A 21,332-nucleotide genomic window follows, 5' to 3' on the forward strand; every position below is an offset into this window, starting at 1 on the left:
TTTTGATTATTTGTTTGCTGTATTGGGAGTTGAACCCATGGCCTCATATATGCTAGGTAAACACACCACCACTGAGCTATATTTCTAGTCCTTTTTTAAATTTTATTTTGAGATAAAGTCTCGCTAATTTGTCCAGGCTAGCCTCAAATTTGGATCATCCCACCTTTTCCTCCCAAGTAGCTGGGATTACAGGTATATGCTACCACACCTGGCAAGAAAATTTTTAAATAGGAATGAGGGTGTAACTAGTGGTAGAGTGCTTATATACCAAGCGCAAGACCCTAGTTTTGATCTCGAGTACTTCCAAGTAGATAAATATAAAATATAAAGCATAGATCCCCTTGATTAGGCATTAGGAAACTTTTTCTGTAAAAGATTAATGGTGAATATCTCAGTATTTTCAGACCATGTGTTCTTTGGATGTGTGTGTGTGTGTGTGTACTGGAAATTTCTGCATGCTAAGCTCTACAACTGTGCTATATGTTTCTGTTTGAAAGAGGTAGAATGGAGACAGAGCTTAGATGCTTTCATATTCAGATTTATTAAGCTTGTTTGACCAGATGTTGGCTGAATTACATGGTGTCACTATTGGCGCCTTTTTTTTTTTTTTTTTTTTTTTTTTTTGGTACTGAGGATCAAACTCACAACCTCATGCTTGCCAGGCCTGGACTTACATCGCTGAGTTAAACCCCTGGCCCCCTAATGGTGACTTCTTAAAAGTCAAAATCTTTCTTAGAGGTGAATCATAATCTGAAAGAGGCACCAAAGAACTCAAGAGGATGGCTGTAAAAGCTGCAAGGACTTGGGCTGTGATGGTTAACCCACCCACAGAGACTGATCTCTTCCAATACCAGTAACTTGGTCCCCTGTGCTTGATTGGGTGTTTGAAGAGAAGAAGGTACAAATTGATTCTTTTCCAAGGGGGAAGGCTCTGGAGCATCCTGCCACGTTCAAGTTCACTTTACAAGGTGTACTCTTAGCTGTGAACAATGGGAGGTAAAAGGCCAGTCTCATTGGATTTTTTGTTTTAAACACGCTTTTAAAAAATGTGCCAGAACATGCCTGTAATCCCAGCACTTGGGAGGCTGAGGCAGCAGATTTGCTGAGTTTGAGGCCAGTCTGCGTTACATAGTAAGTTCAAGGACAGCCTGAACTGTGTCCAAAAAATAAAATAAAATAAAACCAGAAACCAGTGCTGTCTGTAGTCCCAGATACTCAGAAGGGTAACGCAGAAGGATTGCTTGAGCCTAGGAGTTTGAGGCCAGACTGGACCTCATCACAACACCTTATTGCCAAAAAGATTTTTTAAAAAATTATGACTAGGGAGCTGGGGATTTAGTTCAGCGGCATAAGCGCCTGCCTTGCAAGCTGCCAGTCATGAGTTCAATCCCCGGTACCGATAAAAAGGAAAAAGACAAAAAAAAAAAAATTATAACTAGTCCGCCACTGCGATGCTGTCCCACTCACGCTGCGTGTTCCCAGCATTTAGCCGCTCACTCGCCACCTTCCAGAAGGGGAACTGCCCTCTAGGGAGACGTTCCCTGCCTGGGGTCTCCTTATGTCAGGGACCAAGTTACCCTGACAGCAGGAAGATTGTCATTGACAACAGTAGTATCTTCAGTGTTCGATATTTCAGAACCACAGCTGTGTGCAAGGATGATGTGATTACAGTCAATACCCCAGCGTTTGCAGAATCTGTCACAGAGGGAGATGTCAGGTGGGAGAAAGCTGTTGGAGACACAGTTGCAGAAGACGAAGTGGTTTGTGAGATTGAAACGGATAAGACATCTGTGCAGGATCCATCACCAGCAAATGGTGTGAGAGAAGCTCTTTTGGTACCTGATGGAGGGAAAGTTGAAGGAGGCACTCTTCTGTTCACACTCAGGAAAACTGGTGCTGCACCTGTTAAGGCCAAGCCAGCCGAAGGTCCCCCTGCAGCCCCAAAAGCAGAACCTACAGTATCAGCAGTTCCTCCTCCCTCTGCTGCCTACTCAGATGCCACCACTGCCCTCCCCCTCACAGCCTCCTTCTAGCAAACCAGTCTCTGCCATTAAACCCACAGCTGCACCTCCACTGGCTGATTCAGGAGCTGGTAGGGTTCAGAACATCGGGGAAAAAATGAACAGGATGCAACAGCGAATTGCTCAGCGTCTGAAGGAGGCCCAGAATACATGTGCAATACTGACTACTTTCAATGAGATTGACATGAGTAACATCCAGGAAATGAGAGCTTGGCACAAAGATGCTTTTCTAAAGAAACATAACCTCAAACTAGGCTTTATGTCGGCATTTGTGAAGGCCTCAGCCTTTGCCTTGCAGGAGCAGCCTGTTGTAAATGCAGTGATTGATGATGCAACCAAAGAAGTGGTGTATAGGGACTACATTGATATCAGTGTTGCAGTGACCACTCCACCGGGTCTGGTGGTTCCTGTCATCAGGAATGTGGAAACTATGAATTATGCAGATATTGAACGAACCATCAGTGAACTGGGAGAGAAGGCCCGAAAGAACGAACTTGCCATTGAAGATATAGATGGTGGTACTTTCACTATTAGCAATGGAGGCGTGTTTGGCTCACTCTTTGGAACACCCATCATCAACCCTCCTCAGTCTGCCATCCTTGGCATGCATCCCATTTTCGACAGACCAGTGGCTGTGGGTGGCAAGGTAGAGGTGCGGCTTATGATGTATGTGGCACTGACCTACCATCACCGGCTGATTGATGGCAGAGAGGCTGTGACTTTCCTCCGAAAAATCAAGGCAGTGGTAGAGGATCCCAGAGTTCTCTTCCTGGACCTTTAGGAGGAGGCCACACACCCTACAAATCAATCATGCAGGAACTGAAAAACCAGACTTCTCCCTGACCCCCATGAGTCCCAAGTTAGCCTGGCGACAGGCAGGCACATTCTGTTGGCCTCAAGCAAGGAAGCCAGGGCACTATGTAACCAGCAGTCACAGGTCTTCTCTTGTTATCCCCACCAGGCTCACTCTCACACCCTTCTCTTGCCTTCAGATATTTGCATAGGCTTGAGAGAGAGAACTTTACTGGATGCTCATTAAAAAAAAAATTATAGCTATTAGGGGCTGGGGATTTAGCTCAGCAGCATAAGCGCCTGCCTTGAAAGCAGGCAGTCGTGAGTTCGATCCCTGGTACCGATAAAAAGGAAAAAGACAAAAAAAAAATTATAACTATTTTAGCTCATATCAGAACTTTTTAGATGCATTTATACCTACATAAACTTTTTCTATATACTGTATATTTATCATACTTTTTCATTTTTTCTTTTTAAATAGTCTTAAATTTTAAAAGCACTTTTATATTCATAATAAAATTGAGCAGCAACTATAAAGTTTCCCCAAGCCTCTGGCTTCTATATACATGCAGCTTCGTCTTCTATCAGTCTATACTTTATTCTTATAAGGCCATTTTAGTGCAGTTTTAAAAGTTAGGACACTGCTCATGCCTGCACTCATCCCAGCACTCAGGAGGCTGAGGTGGGAGGATCGTTGCAAGTTCCAGACCAGCCTGGGCTACAAAGTGAGCTCAAGGCCAGCCTGAAATGCATAACAAGACCCTGTCTCAAAAAAGACCAAAAAAAAAAAAAAAAAGGACAAATAGAAGTATATATTCAATCATTTTAGCCTACAAAATGTATATATACATACAAAATAACTTTATTTAAAATTTCTAAGGCTGGAGATTTAGCTCAGTGGCATAAGCGCCTGTCTGGCAAGTGCAAGGTCATGAGTTCAATCCCTAGTACCAATAAATAAATAGGTAAGTAAATAAATAAAATAAAATAAAATTTCTGGAAAATGCGTTTTATGTAACTGGGATACAAGTTGATGAAAAAAATATCCAACTGCTAGACTTGCAGACTGAGTGCAAGGAATGAACTTGTAGTAGGCTCTGAGCATTTTACCAGACTTTGAAAAAGTTGTATATATTATATTGCTTTTTTCAATTAACAGTATGAAGTACTTTCCATATCAAGGTATAAGACTTTCTGCTATCCTTTCCATGGAGGCATAATGGTTTCCTATTTATTTGTTTGTTTCTGTTTTTTGACTTTTTGAGACAGGATCACACTTGGTAGCCCAGGCTGACCTGGAACTCGTGACCCTCTTGCCTCAGCTTCCTGAGTGCTAAGATTACAGATGTATGCCACCTCATCTAGCTAGTCATTTATTTTTAATTACCTTTCTAAAATATATCTTACATGGCAGAATCATTTTTGTTGTTTTGTTCTTTTTTTTTAAGATGGAGTCTCACTGTGTTGCTTGGGATAGCCTCTAGTTCCTAGGCTCAAGTGATCCTCTTGCTTCAGCTTCCTGTGTTGCTGGGACTACAGGAGTGTGCTGGGCATCTAGATCAGGTTCATTTTTAGTTACGACATTTTCTGTTAAATGTGTGTTTTAATAACTTTCAAACTTTTCCATTAAAACTGCTGCAGCAACCTTAATTGTGCATGCATAAATGTTGTCATACATACTCAATATTTCCTTGAGATAAAGTCTGCTAGAGGGGAAATTCTGGGTCAGACAGCAGATGTATTTAAAGCTTTGACACATGTTCCTAAAATGTTGCCCTTGTTCCCTCATGTCTGAGGACACCTATTTCTCCTCACCCTCACAGCACTGTCTTCATTATTGCCTTGCAGTTAGGTGAAAACCGTAAGTTTTAATTATAATTTTGTTTTTGGTTATGTTGACAGTTTACGTGTTTTCAATTAGTTATTTATATTTCATTTGTGACTCATCTGCTCATGGCCTATACAATAATGCTTCTCAGATTTAATATGCACACAAACCATGGTCACCTGGGGATCTTACTAATGTGCAGACTCTGATACAGAGGATGCGGGCCAAGTGGGGGCAGATGGTGTTGAGACTCTAGCCACTGGCTCTCAGATAGTGCTGTTCTGTGTGACTTATACTCTGAGCAAACCCTTATGTTTTATTCCCCGAGATTTAAAAGCATTTTACATTGTTAAAGCCCCATGTGGTAGCACAAGCCAGTAATCCCAACACTCTGGAGGCTGAGGCAGGAGGATCATTGCAAGTTCAAGACCAGCCTGGGCTACAAAGTAAGTTCAAAGCCTGCCTGATCTGCCTAGTGAGACTCTGTCTCAAAAAGACACCAAAAAAAAAAAAAAATCAATAAGAATAAAAAGAATACATTGTTGCAAACATTTTGTGGATTGTTTGTCATCTTAACTTTATGATAAATCTTGCTCTGGTTTTCCACTTGTATTCGATCCAGCGTGTTAATAGTCTTCTTTATTGATTCAGGTATGGTGGCACATGCCTGTAATCCTAGCACTCTGGAGGCTGAGGCAGGAAGATCCTGTGAGTTTGAGGCCAGCCTGCTGGGCTACATAGTTCAAGGCCACCCTGAACTATATTGCAAGACCCTGTCTCAAAAATTAAAAAAAAAAAAAAGGTTTTATGAGTTCTAGATTTCAAGTCTCCTTTTGGTAACTTTTTGGGGGGAGGAGGATACTAGGGATTGAAACTAGCAGTGCTCTACCACTGACACATTTCCCAAGACTCTTACTTGGTGACTGTAATGACCACTTTACTCCTATTCCCTTTCCCCTTCACTTCCTTGTCCCTGTGATATGATAGGCACTGTTCTGCCTTGGGGATAGCAGAATTAGAAAACATGTTCTGGCATTAACAGAAGCTATGCAAAAGAATTAGAAAAGTAGTAGAGTGGAGAATTAAGGCTACAGGCACTCAGCTCTGCTCTGTGCCTTTTCTGCTGCAGGCAACAGATGCCCTTTATGAGGTGTTTATGGGAAACAGGCTGCGAGCAGCTACATTCCGACTCTTTCCTCAGCTTCTCATGACACTGCTCATCCAGATTCACCACAGCATTGGCCTAACCGTGTCTGACGTCGCCATCCCAAGTGGCCTGTATACAGAGCAGAAAATGTCAACAGAGGTCACACCTTTGTGGTACTACTCATTGTGATTTCAGGACCTTAACATTTATGAAGCACTGGGCACTGTGGTGATAGCCGAGAATGGTACCAACTGTGAGGGGACAGACAGTCCATAGCCCTCATGAGACATCAAGATAAAATGCCAGGAGTCGTTCCAGGCTTTCATTGGTAGTCTTTAGTATTTGGCTATGTGAGTTCAGATGCCCTATGAGATAATGTGTGATATCATTGTCAACCCTTCCTGACTAATCAAGTAGAGAGAGAGAAACAAAATGGCTTAAACTCATCTCCAAAACTTTACCAATCTTCATTTCTGCTTTAATAAATGGAGGAATGCTTTTGGTTCAATGCCCAACCACCCCCCCACACACACACACATGCAAAAACAGCATTGAGAATCTGTTTAGCATCTCAGATCATTTGTTTATCCTTCCAAACTCCGAGGAAAATAAAATCTAGTTAGACTTCTTTATGCGGAGAATTTCTGTGAAGCCCTTTTCAAGTTGTTAGAGCACTAAGAGTCTTTGGAACTCTAGGGAAGGGAGAGTCACAGTCAGCAGCTGCCAATGCATGGCCCTTCCCAGCAAGACCAGAGTGACTGTGTGTTTACAAGTTAGCAAGACCTCTTCTAGTCACTAAGCTGTTTTTGTTTGACTTAGTTTTGCCATGCAGGCCACAAAGACTCTGCTTCTCAGAGCGGCATGCAAGCGAGAATTTGACATAATGGAAAAGAATAAAGGATGGACTCTGCTGGAAGGAGAAGACTGCCATCTTCAGGGAGTATGTCTCCTTGCCAAGTAGGTACACACCAACTTGCCCTACATCAGTATTGTACTAGATGTCTTTTTCCCATTTTGATTGTCATAACTAAGGTTGGGTCACTTTCTCATAAGATGGTGGGCAGTATACACACTGCCAGAACAGTCCAGACGTCCTGGCTCTCCTATATCCTCCTGTACACTGGAAGCTGGACAAAAACTTCAGGGGCCCCCACCCTGAGAAAATGCCCCCTGAGTGTCAGCATGTCTGAGAGTCATTCTTTTGTTCTGCTTTTCAGTGCATTGCTAGAAAAAAATCACCTGCTTACTTGCAGGATCTTGTATTTGTTAGTCCCACTTCTCAACCGAGGGAATGATAAACACAAGCTCACATCTGCAGGCTTTTTTGTGGAGGTAAGGTTCTTTATATGGATGCTGGATGCAGGAGGATAGCACCTGCCTTCCTAGGTCATATCTAACTCAGGCAAGTGAGAGAAAGTTTTGTTTTGTTTTGGTCTTTTTCCTTTTTTTCAGTACCGGGGATCGAACTCACGACTGCCTGCTTGCAAGGCAGGCGCTTATGCCGCTGAGCTAAATCTCCAGCCCCTAGAGAGAAAGTTTTTAATTCAAGAATTTATTTATTTACTTACATTTGGTACTAGAGATCAAACTCATGGCCTTGTGCTTGCCAGGCAAGTGCTTATGTTACCAGACTAAATCCCTGGCCAAATTCAAGAATATTAAATTTCTCTTTTCTACCTATTAACTTTTCAGTGTTTAAGGGTCACCCTGTAGTGTATACAATACCATAGAGATTTCAAAGGAAAATACCTGTTTTACAGTTGGTGGGAAGGAAGCTCCTCTTAAACAAATAGCTTAGAGATCATTTCTTTTGTTATTTTCTGGGTTCTTTCAGCTCCTTCGGAGTCCAGTGGCCAGGAGACTGCCCAGCATATACTCCTTAGGCCACTTGAGAGACTGGCTGCATCATGGAAATAATCTCTTTAGGATTCTTGCCCTGAGGGGGCTGCACAATCTTTTCAGACACTGGGATATGGTAAGATGCTCCTGACCACTGATTCTAAAAAACACAAGTGTCACACCAGATCACATTACAGAGGGCCAGTGACATGGTGGTGAAAAATTTACCAAGATCAGAATAAGACAAACTTATTTAGATCAAAGCATACTGTCATCGAGGACAGTGGGCAATTTTCAAGACAAGAATTGCATTGTCAGGATAAGAAATTGGGGCTTTTATAAGGGATTAAAGATATGGAAAAGGGATTGAATTAGCAAATGTAGCTCTCTCAAAAGTGCATTTTCCAAGGGTTGGTATTCCTTGTTAATCTTCCAGAAACATCTACATTGTATCTAAAGTTGTACATCAAAGGTATAAACTGCCAAGTTCATTTACTTTGCTATTATAGAAGGCTACTTCTCACTGGAAGAAAGATTTATCTCCTGCTGTTTTGGGTTGGTGTTAGTGCATTATCTTGTGTCTGGTTAGCATATGCTGGGCAGGATTGTTTTACTAGAGGAGTTCTTTTTTTTTTTGGTAGGGAAATTCTGTTCAGGGTTATAACTCTTCATTGTCAACAGATAATAATCACAAAAAAGACAGTACCCCAAAAGGATACCCATGAAACTGAAAACAACTTGGAGGGAAATTGGGTAGCCTGGTGACAGGAGTAAGGCGGGACAAAGAAGGTCTTGTTAACTGCATATCCGTTTATACCATTGAATTTGGCAGAGGGGGTACCAGAGAGTGAACACAGCTCCTTCACACCAAGCTGCATTCCTAGCCCATTTTTAAAAATTTAAATTTTTTAAACTTTTTTTTTTTTTTTTTAATCGGTACCGGGGATTGAACTCATGATCGCCTGCTTGCAAGGCAGGTGCTTATGCCACTGAGCTAAATCCCCAGCCCCTAAAAATTTAAATTTTTTTTTTTTTGTCTTTTTCATTTTTATCGGTACTGGGGATCGAACTCACGACCGCCTGCTTGCAAGGCAGGTGCTTATGCCGCTGAGCTAAACCCCCAGCCCCTAAAAATTTAAATTTTGAAACCAGGTCTTCTTAAGTCACTAAGCTTCCCAGGGTAGCCTTAAGCTTGTGGTCTTCCTACCTGAGCTTCCTAGAGTGTTGTAATTACAGGCACCACACTTGGCATACTTTTTGAATTTTAATTAGGAAATACGCAAATACTAATTATCAAAAATTAAACAATTGAGCTGGGGATTTAGCTCAGCAGCATAAGCACCTGCCTTGCAAGGAGGCAGTTGTGAGTTCGATCCCCAGTACTGATAAAAAGGGAATAGACAAAAAAAAAAAAAAAATTAAACAATTTTTTAAAAAAGTCCAAGGCACATATACTCATAATATTTGAAGCCTGCTATTTGTGTAGGAGACATATGCATTATCATCACAGCCTGGCAACATGTAGATGTCCCTCCATGCCTTGTACCATGCTACCCCATGGGGGTAACCTGGGTAGCACTGATCTGCTCCAAGATGCTTAGGATTGAAGATCACCAGCATTCAAGGTAGGAGAGCTCCTTAGTCAGAAAAGACAGGTAATTCCCATGACTTCAGTTTTGTCACTTGAGTTCTGTTTTTCTTTGCTTGTTTATGGCTTTTTGAGACAAGAGTCTTGATACATAGTTCAGGCTGGCCTTCAGCTGACTATGTAACCTTAGCCTCCTGAGTTCTACGCTACCACACCTGGCCTGGGTTCTGTTTCTGTTATTTAAAAATGTATGCATATATCTAAAGCAAAAATGATAAATGTTAATATGTTAATTCTGGTTGCTTGCATGAATATTTGTTGCTCTATTCTACACACACATACGTTTTAAAACTCTTGAGATTCAGGGCCAGGGATTTAGCTCAGCGACATAAGCACCTACCTGACATGAGGTTGTGAGGTCAATCCCTGGTACAAAAAAAAAAAAAAGAAAAGAAAGAAGAAAACTCTGACACTGTTTCCTTTTAGGAGTTTCAAAAGAGCAGAATTTCTCTTTTGAATGAGAAGAAATCTTAATAGTCCTCAACTGAATTCTGCTGAATTCCTGCTAAGGAAGTTTAAAATCTCTGTTGCATACCTTTCATAATGGACAACTCGCTGTGATCTGAGTCGGCCGTTTTCACTTTCTCTCAGTATTATGGAACCATTTCCTAACAGTTAGGCTAAGGCCATATCCCTGGACCTCCTCAACCTGGTCCTACTTCTGCCCTGTGAACCAACTCATCTCTGTGCCTTCTCCTCTACATAGCAGGCTTGCTAGCATGGGAGAGGGCAATCATGCCTTCTATACTTCTTCCCTGCCATGGATTACCCAGTGTAACTAGAAATCCAGCAAGCACTAGGTGCTGAGTAAAGGTGGGAGCCCTCTCTTTGGTATCAAATGTTGTACCAGAAGAGGTGGTGATGTACCTTCCTTTGGACACACAGAGGGAAGACATCAAGAGATTATTGCCATCCATCTTGGACAGCTTATGGGAAACTGACGAGAGGATTGTTTTGTTGGCCATCCAGATACTCCAGAAGCTTGTCAGGACAATGGATTTCACAACGCTGGCTGCCATGATGAAAATCCTGTTCTCTTTATTTGGTGATGTAAGTCAACAAGAGGGAAGAGATTTCCCTAGGGAAGGGTAAATGGCTTAATAGCGTGTAGAAGTTTGGATGATAAATAAGTATATCCTGTTTTATGTAGAACATTTTGCTTTCATATCTCAGAGAACTTTCATAACTCTGTCAAGATCCTCATAAGTAACCTGTGATGTTGGTGTTACTATTAAACAGGAGACATAGAAACTTGGCAAGGGTATCATTTTGTGGGATGGATATTTGTTATATTTTTCTTAGACAATCAGAACTGGGTCAAGATGATAGACTGTACTTGTGTTCTTGCCTCAAATCCCAAAACTTTTCCAAAAACAAATACATAGAGCACAAAGACTAGCAAAGCAGGGAGGGATTTTAAATTTCAGTAAAACATCTTATGGGAATGTCTTATACCAGTATCAGGCACAAGCTTTGACAATAACAGTGGTATTGTGCCCACCTCTCACTTATAGAGAGAACAAAAGTAAAAAACAGCAAATCTTACCATCTCCATTTAGTTTCTTACTCTTAACTATATTTAGATAAATGGCTTTTTTTTTTTTTTTTTTTTTTTGTCTTTTCCCTTTTTATCAGTACCAGGGATTGAACTCGTAACTGCCTGCTTGCAAGACAGGTGCTTATGCCACTGAATTAAATCCCCAGCCCCTAAATGGCCTTATTTTAAGACTGACATTTCAGCCAGACATGGTGGCACACACCAGTAATCCCAGCACTTGGGAGGCTGAGGCAGGAGGATCACCATGAGTTTGAGGCCAATCTGGACTACATAGTGAGTTCAGGGCCAGCCTGAACTATATAGTGAAACCTTGTCTCAAAAAAAATTTGCTGACATTTCAAGCCATGTACCCTACTTATAAATGTGAATGTATTCAGTGAGTTGCTTCCCTGTGAACACTTTCTTCATAGATGAGACCTGATGTTCACCATTTCTCCATGACTCTTTTTGGAGCCTCCATTAAGTCTGTGAAACACGCACATAAGAAGTGTATGGAGAATCAAGTCCTGGAAAGCTTGGTCCCACTGCTTCTGTATTCCCAGGATGAAAATGCTGCAATAGCTGAGGTAATGCCCATTTCTTTCAGCCATGAATAAATCCACAGCCAACTCTGCAAATAAGTGTTTGTATCTTTGTGAACAACCTTTGTTCTCCGTTTCCTCCAGGCCAGAGCTATGTTTCAATTATTTTTGCCTAAATGAATCCTGTGAAAATAATCTTACTCCTAATATCCATGTAGCAAAGAATGGCACTCTGTAAGAACAATATATTAGGGGGTTGGGGATTTAGCTCAGCGGCATAAGCGCCTGCCTTGCAAGCAGGCAGTCGTGAGTTTGATCCCTGGTACCGATAAAAAAAGCAAAAAGACAAAAAAAAGAACAATATATTAGGCCTCACAGTAGCCACACCCCAATATTCAGCCTAGCACAGAGCTCTAGTACCTAACTCAACAAACTTTTGTTTTTTTGTCTTTTGCATTTTGTTTTGGTACTAGGGATTGAATCCGAGTATGAGCTACATGTCTAGCCCTAATTTTAAAGTTGTTATTATCATTATCATTATTGTTGTAATCATCATCAGTGTTAGGGTTTCATTAATTTTCCCAGGCTGGTATCAAAATTTCAGTCCTCCTGCTCCAGCTTCACAGGAGCTGGAATGATGAGCATGTTTTACCACACTTGGAAGCAAACTCTTTGTTGATAACAATGAAAATATTTTCTTTCACTTTTAAGAACTGGGGGCCGGGGGGTTAGCTCAGCTGCGTAAGTGCTGCCTTTGCAAGCACGCAGTCATGAGTTCGATCCCTGCTACCAAAAAAAAAAACACTACTTCAAGAACTGCCTCATTTGCCAAGATAAAATAACTTGAATTAGAGTTAAGTCAGAGATTAGCTCTCTGACACTTTGGAGTTTTTACTTCCTCTAAATCTTCCAAGAGTTTTGCCATAAGAATTTAGTTTTCTATTTAAGCCATCTTAGTTCTAACAATGTGTTGGGTAGGAGGTTGAAAGGTCATCATCTTTAATTCTGTCACACCTCAGAAGCCTGTCCAATCCGGAGCACTGCTACTTCTGGTCTACCAGTGTGGTATCACAGGATGGAGTAGGGTGGGAGTGGGTTAGATTACAAGGATTCTGGAAAGATGTTGGAGCTCTCATTTCCACATGTACCTGTTGTAGAAATGAAAGTCAAGGTTGCAAGTTCAGAAATGGGATGGTGGTAAGCCTTGGCACCTTCTTGTGGGGAAAATTGTATACAGAGTTATAGATGTAAACATGATACATTTCAGTCCCTAGTAAAATATAGAGCATGATTTCCAGCCCAGGTGATGGGGAAGTATGCCTTGTGGGGTTTATAGATATGTGGAGGCATCAATGTTCCACCCTACCCTGTCAGACTTTTAGCAATCAAGCAAGGCTCTGGGCTTATTTCCCTTCCAGCCTTGAATAAGCCACTTTTTCAGGGGTCCTCAGAGTATAGTCTATGTAGAGAAGTGAAGTCTAACATAAATCAGGTTAGAAGTCATTGTCACAGAAAACATAATAAATGCCTATATTCACTTGTATTCTAAGAAATAAAGGACCTTTTATGACTCAAATACCTAATAGCTATGAGATGAAATACTTGCTTGGAGATGCGTCAGAGGGGTTAAATGGTCCATCAGTGGCATTCTGGTCCATCTGTAGCACTAGAGAAGAGGCCACTTGCTCAGTGTTCCTAAGTGTCTGGGCAAGGAACCAATTAACACTGTAGAGTTCCTTCCAACCTAGACATGCCCAAGGACAGCACAAAGTCTGGAGCTGCACTTGTACAGAATTGGGAGCAGCATGGAGGGGTGAAAGGCCTTTCTCCAGAGCACAGGGGCATGGGAATCCTTACCTGAGTCTCTGACATGGGTACCACATGCAACAGCAATCACTGGTTTCTGGAGCCAGTATTTCTGACATCCTCCCTTGAACTCTGTAGTGCTTTGTATCCCTTCCAGGACAGGAGGAAGGTGCTGTTGTGGCACCGTTCCGCCCTCGACCAGGGTAATTTTGACTTTATTGGTTGTTCACATTAAATTTGACATCAGTTTTATTGAGGAAAGGTAAGCTCAGCCAAAAAATTTCAAAAATGCTGATGGATGATCATCTTTTCCACAGGAGAGTAGGCGAGTCCTAAAAATATGTTCTCAGTTCCTGAAGTGGAAGCTGCCCCAAGAAGTCTACCACAAAGATCCCTTCTACATTAAACCTGTTGAAGTTAAAACAATCTGCAAATTCTTTGTATGTGAGAAATAACAGCTCTTTTAACTCTTCAACAGTTTAAATTCAGTATTTACTTTTTTCTGATGTGGTTCTTAATTGAGAAACATGGGCCACAGGAAACATATTCCATCCCCTTGCACACCAGCATTTTGTATCGAGTCTTTTTTTTTTTGAACCAATGGATCTACTTTACCGTAGTTTCTTCCCAAACAAGTCACAGATTCACCTTTTATTACCACCCTTCTTCAAAAAAAGACTTGTGAGCTCTTGGGCGCCCACTCACATAGGCCAGGAGCTATAAGGCCAGACTGATAGAACTTCATCAAAAGCTTCCTGGTGAGGTGAAACAGAGTCATGCATTCCCTTTACAACTATCTCCAGTGCTCTCCTTGATATAGAAAATCACCTTATTCTCCATGACAGGGTGTCTCATGAGCCCCAAGCAAGGGCGACTATGTTGTATGGCCATGCAGCCCCAGGAGGGCTGGTTGTTTAGAAAGTGACCATAAAAATCACCTGGATCCTATTATGAAGTCCCTGGAACTATTTCCAGGAATATTCCATATGTCTACCCTGTATGGGACACAGAATGGTGGTATCTGACCAGATTTCCAGCCCCCCAGATTCCTTGTATCAGGCTTTCCACCAACGATTCTCTCTCTGACCTGCAGCCAAACCATAGCTGAAACACTAATGCATCAGCGATAGCATTTAGTAGGAAATTTAGTGTTCTCAGTGAATGAGGCTAGAAATTTCCATGTTAAACCATCAGTGCTATGAGAACAGATTTCTGTTCTCCCTACCCTAGTAGGAGGTGGGTGAACTTATAAGACATCCATTGAGAGGTGCCTGGATTCACCCAATAATCATAACACATCCAATGTACAACATGTATGAAGAACCCAAAATTTTAAACTTCTAGTTAGGATCTTGCAAGCTAGTAAGGAAGATGTAGCCTCTGGGAAGTTAAATAGGAAGTGGAAAATAAGATATATGAAGAGAGAAACACCTTTAAAAACTTCGTAAGTTTTGGTTAGGCAAGTGAGTAGTCAGGGAAGAGCTCATAGGAAAGAGCTCAAGGTATAGCTGAGAGCCACGCATGATTGTAATCATTGCACTCGGGGAGGCTGAGGCAGAAAAATCTCATATTTGAGCCAGGCCTGGGCAATTCATCAAGATCCTATCTCAAAAGAAAAAATAAAAAAGGACTGGGGATGTAGCTTAGTGCAAAGGCCCCAGGTTCAATTTCCAGAAGTTAGGATAACTTTAAGGGGTCACAAATATGATATACAGCATGAACAGGTATGGGCAAAGGGTATTCAAAGGATTTATATTTGCACTTTGGCTGTAACATAATATTCATTGATGAGATTCAATGTAATTATTTCAAGCACTACTATACTCGGTATCTGGGTGTACTCCCTCACCCTGGAAACTATAGTTAGGCTGATTAGGAGAGTGCCGTTACTTCACTGCTTTGTACTCTTTATTTTTTACCCACTTAGGGAAAAAAATGCAAGGGTAAAATTGACATCCTTGCCCAAACATTGATGTACTCCAAGAATGCAAAACTTCCCATCAGAAGAACAGCAGTCTTATTTGTAGGTACAAAGAAAATCCTTTTATCTCTACACTTTTACCCTGTACTTTCCCAAATCCTGTTCTTGAGTAACCCTGTCCTTTATGAAGATGACCTTGAAAACACTTCTAGGACAAATGGATAATGTTATGTATACGTGACTATCATGCACTAAGAAGTCATTTTTGGAATCTGCCTAATTTTCAAAGGGCAGATTTTATCAGCTGTTTGGATTTTCTTTTTCTTTTTTTTTTTTTTCTTTTTTGGCCTTTTTCTTTTTTTTATCGGTACCAGGGATCGAACTCACGACTGCCTGCTTGCAAGGCAGGCGCTTATGCCGCTAAGCTAAATCCCCAGCCCGTTTGGATTTTCTAAAGATTAAAAACAGGTCGTAATTTCCAAGAAAAGCAAGTCGCATACTCACTAACTTCATCCTGTATTTAGGGCTCTTATCAAAGTACATGGATTGCAGTGAGACCAGGATGAAAGGGACTGACTGGATACAGGATGGTAAGTGACAGTACTCCTTGGATTTGTGATGTTTCCACATTTTGGAAGGTATCTGAGGCAGTGACTGTAGGCAGGCTCTATAGCAAAACTGAAACTCTGTTGCCAGAAATCCAGACTTACGCAGCAATGAAACCACTGGTGACTTCAGCTAAATGATAGTCTCATCCCACTTCAGTGCCCCACTGAGGAAAAGACATTACGGTATTTTTCTGAAATCAGCTTTAAAATGAATGTCAGCTGGGCGTGGTGATACACACTTACAATCCCAGCACTCAGGAGGCTGAGGCAGAAGGATCGCTGTGAGTTTGAGGCAGTGTGGGCTACATTAATGAATTCAAGGCCAGCCAGAACTACATAGAGACCTTGTCTCAAAAATAATAAAATAAAATACATGTCTTGGGAACAGTTGCTAAACTTTTCTGTTAGGAAATAAAACATTTATTGAACCTTGCTGCATCTCTAGCTTTTTTTTATTTTTTGAGACAGGGTCTCTCTCTCTCTCTCTCTCTCTCTCTCTCTCGCTCTTTTGTTATCAGGGATTGAACTCATTTTTTTTTTTTTGTACTAGGGATTGAATTTATGACCTTGTGCTTGCCAGGCAGGCACTTATGCCACTGAGCTAAATTCCCAGCCCTACTCTCTCCTTAAATCACTGAATTGCTATACAGGGCTTGAACTCAGGATCCTCTTGCCTCAATCTCCCAGAGTGCTGAGATTATAGGCATGGACCAGCATGCTTTGGAGTAAACTGTGATAATATTTCAAAAGTACCACAGTGATGGCCACAACCCACTATTTTCTTTAGGAGTTCTCCTGAAAGATACAGGATTTGGTAATAGAGATGTTTTATAATCATATAAGGCAACCATTATGTAAATGTTTGGTTTTTTTTTTTTTTTGTCTTTTTCATTTTTATCGGTACCGGGGATCGAACTTACAACCACCTGCTTGCAAAGCAGGTGCTTATGCCACTGAGCTAAATCCCCAGCCCCAATTATGTAAATGTTTTTCAGAATTACTAGTAAGTAAAAATTTTCTATAATTGTACAGTCCTGGAGATTTAGCTTTCAAGAATTATTTATTTCCATTTAAAAAGTAGTTCTGTAACTAGAAAATGACATGAAATGGGGTTGTATATATCCCTGTAAACCCAGAATTCTAGGAGGCTGAGGCAGGAAGATCTCATGTAGAAGCCCAGCAAGATCTGTCTCAAAATAAATAAATAAAAAGGACTGGAGTATAGCTCAGCATGAAGGTGCTGAATTCAATCCTCAATAGTAAAAAACAAAAGGCTATTACAACTAGCAAAACGGTGGGGGCTAATATTTAAGAAAGAGGATGTCAAAAAAGAAAGAAAGAGGATATCACTTTTTTTCTAAGGTTTCCCATTTTTTCGTGGATATCAGAAACAAAACAAAACCAAAACGAAATTTAAATTAAAAAAAAAAAAGGAAAAAGCCATGCAAATTGTTCTATTGAAGAGAATTCTAATGACTGATAACCTTGATTAAAAAGAAATTATTTCTAATCTAAAACATTTGGAATAAAAGTTCCTTTTCCAGAGTTGACTGTCTAGAAGCTTTAAGGTGTATATGTAAAGCCATATATATGCATATGCAATGGGATAATCTAGGATAAATGTCAGTAATCTCTTGTGGTCTCACCTAATGGAATAATCCCAAACTCTTCTTTTCTTTGGTAGTGGTTAACCTACTTTAGAAATAGAGAATCTGTGACATCATGACACATGTCTATAGTTCTGCCATTCAGGAGGCTAAGGCAGGAAGTTGAGGAGTTCAAAACCAGCTTAAACTAACAATACCTCATGTCAACAAAAAAAAAAAAAAAAAGAAGAAGAAGAAAGAAAGAAAGAAAAAGAAAAAGGACCTTCCAAAATTAATTGCATAACAAAATAAATTTAAATTTCTTTGGATTCAAAAATTGATGTCTGGGGGCGAGGGATTTAGCTCAGCCGCATAAGCGCCTGCCTTGCAAGCAGGCAGTTGTGAGTTCCATCCCCAGTACCGATAAAAAAAGAAAAAGACAAAAAAAAAAAAAAATTTGATGTCTGCTTCTTCATATGTTCTTTGGAATGTGAAGACAGAGCTCAATGCAAAAACTGTAAGAACCTAACACAGAAACATTACATTTGCTGGAAGATAGAGTAGGTTACACTTTTGAAGACATTGGTGTAGGCAAAGACTTTAGGAACAAAACCCTGATTGCACGGTAACTATCACAAAGAATCAAAAACTGAGATCTTATCTTTTTTTTTTTTTTTTTTTTAAATCGGTACCAGGGATCGAACTCACGACCACACACTTGCAAGGCAGGCGCTTATGCTGCTGAGTTAAATCCCCAGCCCTTAGGAATCTTGTCTTTTTAAAAAGCTTTTGCACAACAAGAGAAACTACCAACAGAGAAGAGACAACGCACAACGTGGGGAAAAAACGTTTGCCAGCTATATTTCAGACAAAGGATTACTATCAAGAACATATAAAGAACTCAAAAAAAATCAGACCTCCTCCCAATTTTTTTTTTTTTTTTTTTACTATTTCCTTTTTATCGGTACCGGGGATCAAACTCATGACTGCCTGCTTGCAAGGCAGGCGCTTATGCCGCTGAGCTAAATCTCCAGCCCTAGAAAGTTTTTTTTTTTTTTTTTTTTTTTTGTGGAGGCCTCCCAAATTTGAGACCCAATTCAAAAGTGGGCTTCTGAGATGAATATACACTTTTTTTTTGTCTTTTTTGAGACCGGGTCTCACTGTAGTTCAGGCTGGCCTTGAGCTCACTCTGTAGCCCAGGCTGATCTCGAAGTCCCAACGATCCTCCCACCTCAGCCTCCCGAGTGCTGGGATTACAGGCGTGAGCCACCGGGCCTGGCAAATATATACTTCTCAGATAAAGAAATACAAACAGTAAATAAAGACATTATAAAATGTTCAACATCACTGGTTATTCAAGAGATGTAAATTAAAACCACACTGAGATTTCACCTTACCTGGAAACAACCGCTATTATCAAGAAATCAACCAATAACAAATGCTGGTGGGGCTGTAGGGAAAAAGGAACCCTTCTTCACTGATGGAGGGGATGTAAACTGGTGCAACCACTGTGGACCTCAGTATGGAGATTCCTCAAAAAACTAGGATTAGAGGTCCCATTCAACCAGCTATTCCCCTTCTGAGTATCTTCCCAGAAGAACTAAAAACATACCAAAGCAATGTATGTGCACCCATGTTTATAGAGCACAATTTATAATAGCTAACTTGTAGAAGCAATCTAAATGCCCATTAACTGAAAAATGGGTTTAAAAAATGTGGTCTTTTTATACAATGGAGTATACTAACTCAGCCATAGAGAAAGATACACTGGAGACATTTATAGGTAAATGTTTGCAACTAGACACCATATTGAGAAGTGAAATAAATCAAACTTGCATGTATAAACATATAAACATAAACATATTGTCTCCCTACTGTGAAAAACTGAAAGAAATAATATATGTGTGTGTATATATATGTATATAAACGTTAGTTAAGATATCCTACTAACTTCTCTTAGTTCATTGAAAAGAAAGATTTGTGCTAACATTGTTTGGACATTTAAATGCAGATGTCTTGTACTATGAGTAAGTTAAAAGATAACAATACATTGGGGCTGGGGATTTAGTTCAGTGGCATAAGCACCTGCCTTGCAAGCAGGTGGTTGTGAGTTCAATCCCCGGTACCGAGAAAAAAAAATGTAAAAAAAAAAAAAAAAAAAAAGATAATAATACACAATGTATTAAACATTGTTCCCCTCTTATCTTGTTTTGAAATTTTTTTTCTTTAAAATTCCAACAACAAAAACAAAAACAAACAATAGGGCCAAAGATTTAGCTTGGCTCAAGCAAGTGCCTGGTAAGTGTGAGTTCATGAGTTCAATCCCCTATAACAACAACAACAACGAATAAAGTTAAATACCAAAAATACTGTAAGTATCTAAAAGCTAGTGAAATATTTCATTTTAAAAATAAATTTGATAAATATAAAGGCTAAAATGCTACTCAAGGAATGAGCTGGATATGGGGGTGTACACCTCTAATCCCAGCACTAAAGAGCACAGACAGACAGAGGAGCTTACCAGGGCACAGTGGTATGTACCTGTAGTCCCAGCACTGAGGGAGGCTGAGGCAGAAAGTTTGCAAGTTCAAGTCTTTACTGGACAATTTCAAAATAAAAACTACTGGAGATGTAGCTTGATGACAGAGCATCCTGGTCTGATTTTCAGCACGAATTAGAGAGACGCAGCAGAGAGAGAGATAGAGACAGACAGACAGAGACAGAAAACCCTAAGTATATCAAAGACAGCTTCACAAAATAAGACAATACTATAATTGTCTCCCTAAACAATTTTAAATCAACTTTCAAAAGAAAAAGGCCAGGGTCAAGGGTTTAGCTCAGCGGCACAAGTGCCTGCTTGGCAAATGTGAAGTTTTGAGTTCAATCCCTGGTACCAAAAAAGAAATAGGCCAAAAAAAAAAAAAAAAAAAAAAAAAAAGACATAACTGAAAAGCAAACAATAAAGAAAAATACTTTCAATATGATTAAGGGTGAATGTCCCTAAATTAAACCAATAAATTCACAAAAGTGAAAAATAATATGAATAAGCATTTCATAAAGGAATTACAAATGGCTAATAAACAGATGAAAAAAATTGGTCTTACTAGCAATTAGAAGTTTGCAAAATAAAACAAAAAAAAGCCAGTATGTGTTTTTCTGTCAAATTAATCAAAATTGATATGGTAAGACAAAATTGATATAATCACATATATACTTGTATGAATATAAATAGTACTCTTTTTTTTTTTTTTTTTGCCATGCTGGGGATTAAACCCAGGACCTCACATATTCTAGGCAAGTACTCTACAACTGAGCTACATCTCTAGCCTTTTTTATTTTGGAGACATAGTCTCATTTAGTTTCCCACGCTAGCCTCAAACTGGATATCCTGCCTTACCCTCCCAAGTAACTGTAGTTACAGCTGTGTGCCCACTATGCCCAACTAAAATACAACCTTTTAATAGAGAAGTTTGGCAGTATGTATTAAAATAAGCTATACTTTAAAAAAAAAATGCCAGGCAGGGGCTGGGGATTTAGCTCAGCAGCATAAGCGCCTGCCTTGCAAGCAGGCAGTTGTGAGTTCGATCCCTGGTACCGATAAAAACGAAAAAGACAAAAAAAAAGCCAGGTGTGGTGTAGCCTATAATCCCAGCACTTGGAATATTGAAGCGGGAGGATCATCTTGAGTTCAAGGCCAGCCTGAACTACAGAACGAGACCCTGTCTCAAAACAAATAAACAAAAATATAAACTATATTTGCTGGGTGGCTGAGGCTAGAGGATCACAAGTATGAGCCTAGTCTGAGCAACTTAAGACATTGTCTACAATGAGAGAAAGAAAGAAAGAAAAAGAGAGAGAGACAGAGAAGACAGAGCCAGCCGGTTAGGGATATATATATAGGATCAATATAAAGGACCTAGGTTCTATGCAAAGCACTGACCAAAAAAAGTCATACTTTGACTCATGAATCCTCTTTCTAGAAATTTAACTTATGAAAATAAACAAATAATTTCAGGAATGTTCATTTCAGTATACTTAAGTAGTGAAAATGGGCAAT

At 40.1% G+C, this 21,332-nt stretch overlaps 2 protein-coding genes across 2 annotated transcripts in view; both read left to right on the top strand.

Annotated features, from left to right (window-relative positions):
• Mroh8 (maestro heat like repeat family member 8) overlaps positions 1-21,332 on the top strand; it is a 61,819-nt gene that overhangs the window by 38,151 nt on the left and 2,336 nt on the right. Inside the window, exons 14-22 of the mRNA XM_063248381.1 lie at positions 5,771-5,961; positions 6,608-6,745; positions 7,006-7,120; positions 7,623-7,763; positions 10,161-10,325; positions 11,244-11,399; positions 13,478-13,600; positions 15,088-15,187; positions 15,606-15,671. Coding sequence (XP_063104451.1) covers positions 5,771-5,961; positions 6,608-6,745; positions 7,006-7,120; positions 7,623-7,763; positions 10,161-10,325; positions 11,244-11,399; positions 13,478-13,600; positions 15,088-15,187; positions 15,606-15,671 — 1,195 coding nt within the window. The remainder of the gene's footprint in view (positions 1-5,770; positions 5,962-6,607; positions 6,746-7,005; positions 7,121-7,622; positions 7,764-10,160; positions 10,326-11,243; positions 11,400-13,477; positions 13,601-15,087; positions 15,188-15,605; positions 15,672-21,332) is intronic.
• Positions 1,445-3,011, top strand: LOC100727659 (dihydrolipoyllysine-residue succinyltransferase component of 2-oxoglutarate dehydrogenase complex, mitochondrial-like). Its single transcript, XM_063248379.1, is given in 2 exon segments — positions 1,445-1,987; positions 1,989-3,011. Coding segments are annotated over 2 exon segments (1,350 nt in total). The 5' UTR covers positions 1,445-1,451; the 3' UTR covers positions 2,803-3,011.

Source organism: Cavia porcellus, unplaced genomic scaffold, assembly GCF_034190915.1.
Source record: "Cavia porcellus strain 051 isolate PalLab524CR breed Dunkin Hartley unplaced genomic scaffold, mCavPor4.1 scaffold_5, whole genome shotgun sequence".
NCBI lineage: Eukaryota > Metazoa > Chordata > Mammalia > Rodentia > Caviidae > Cavia > Cavia porcellus.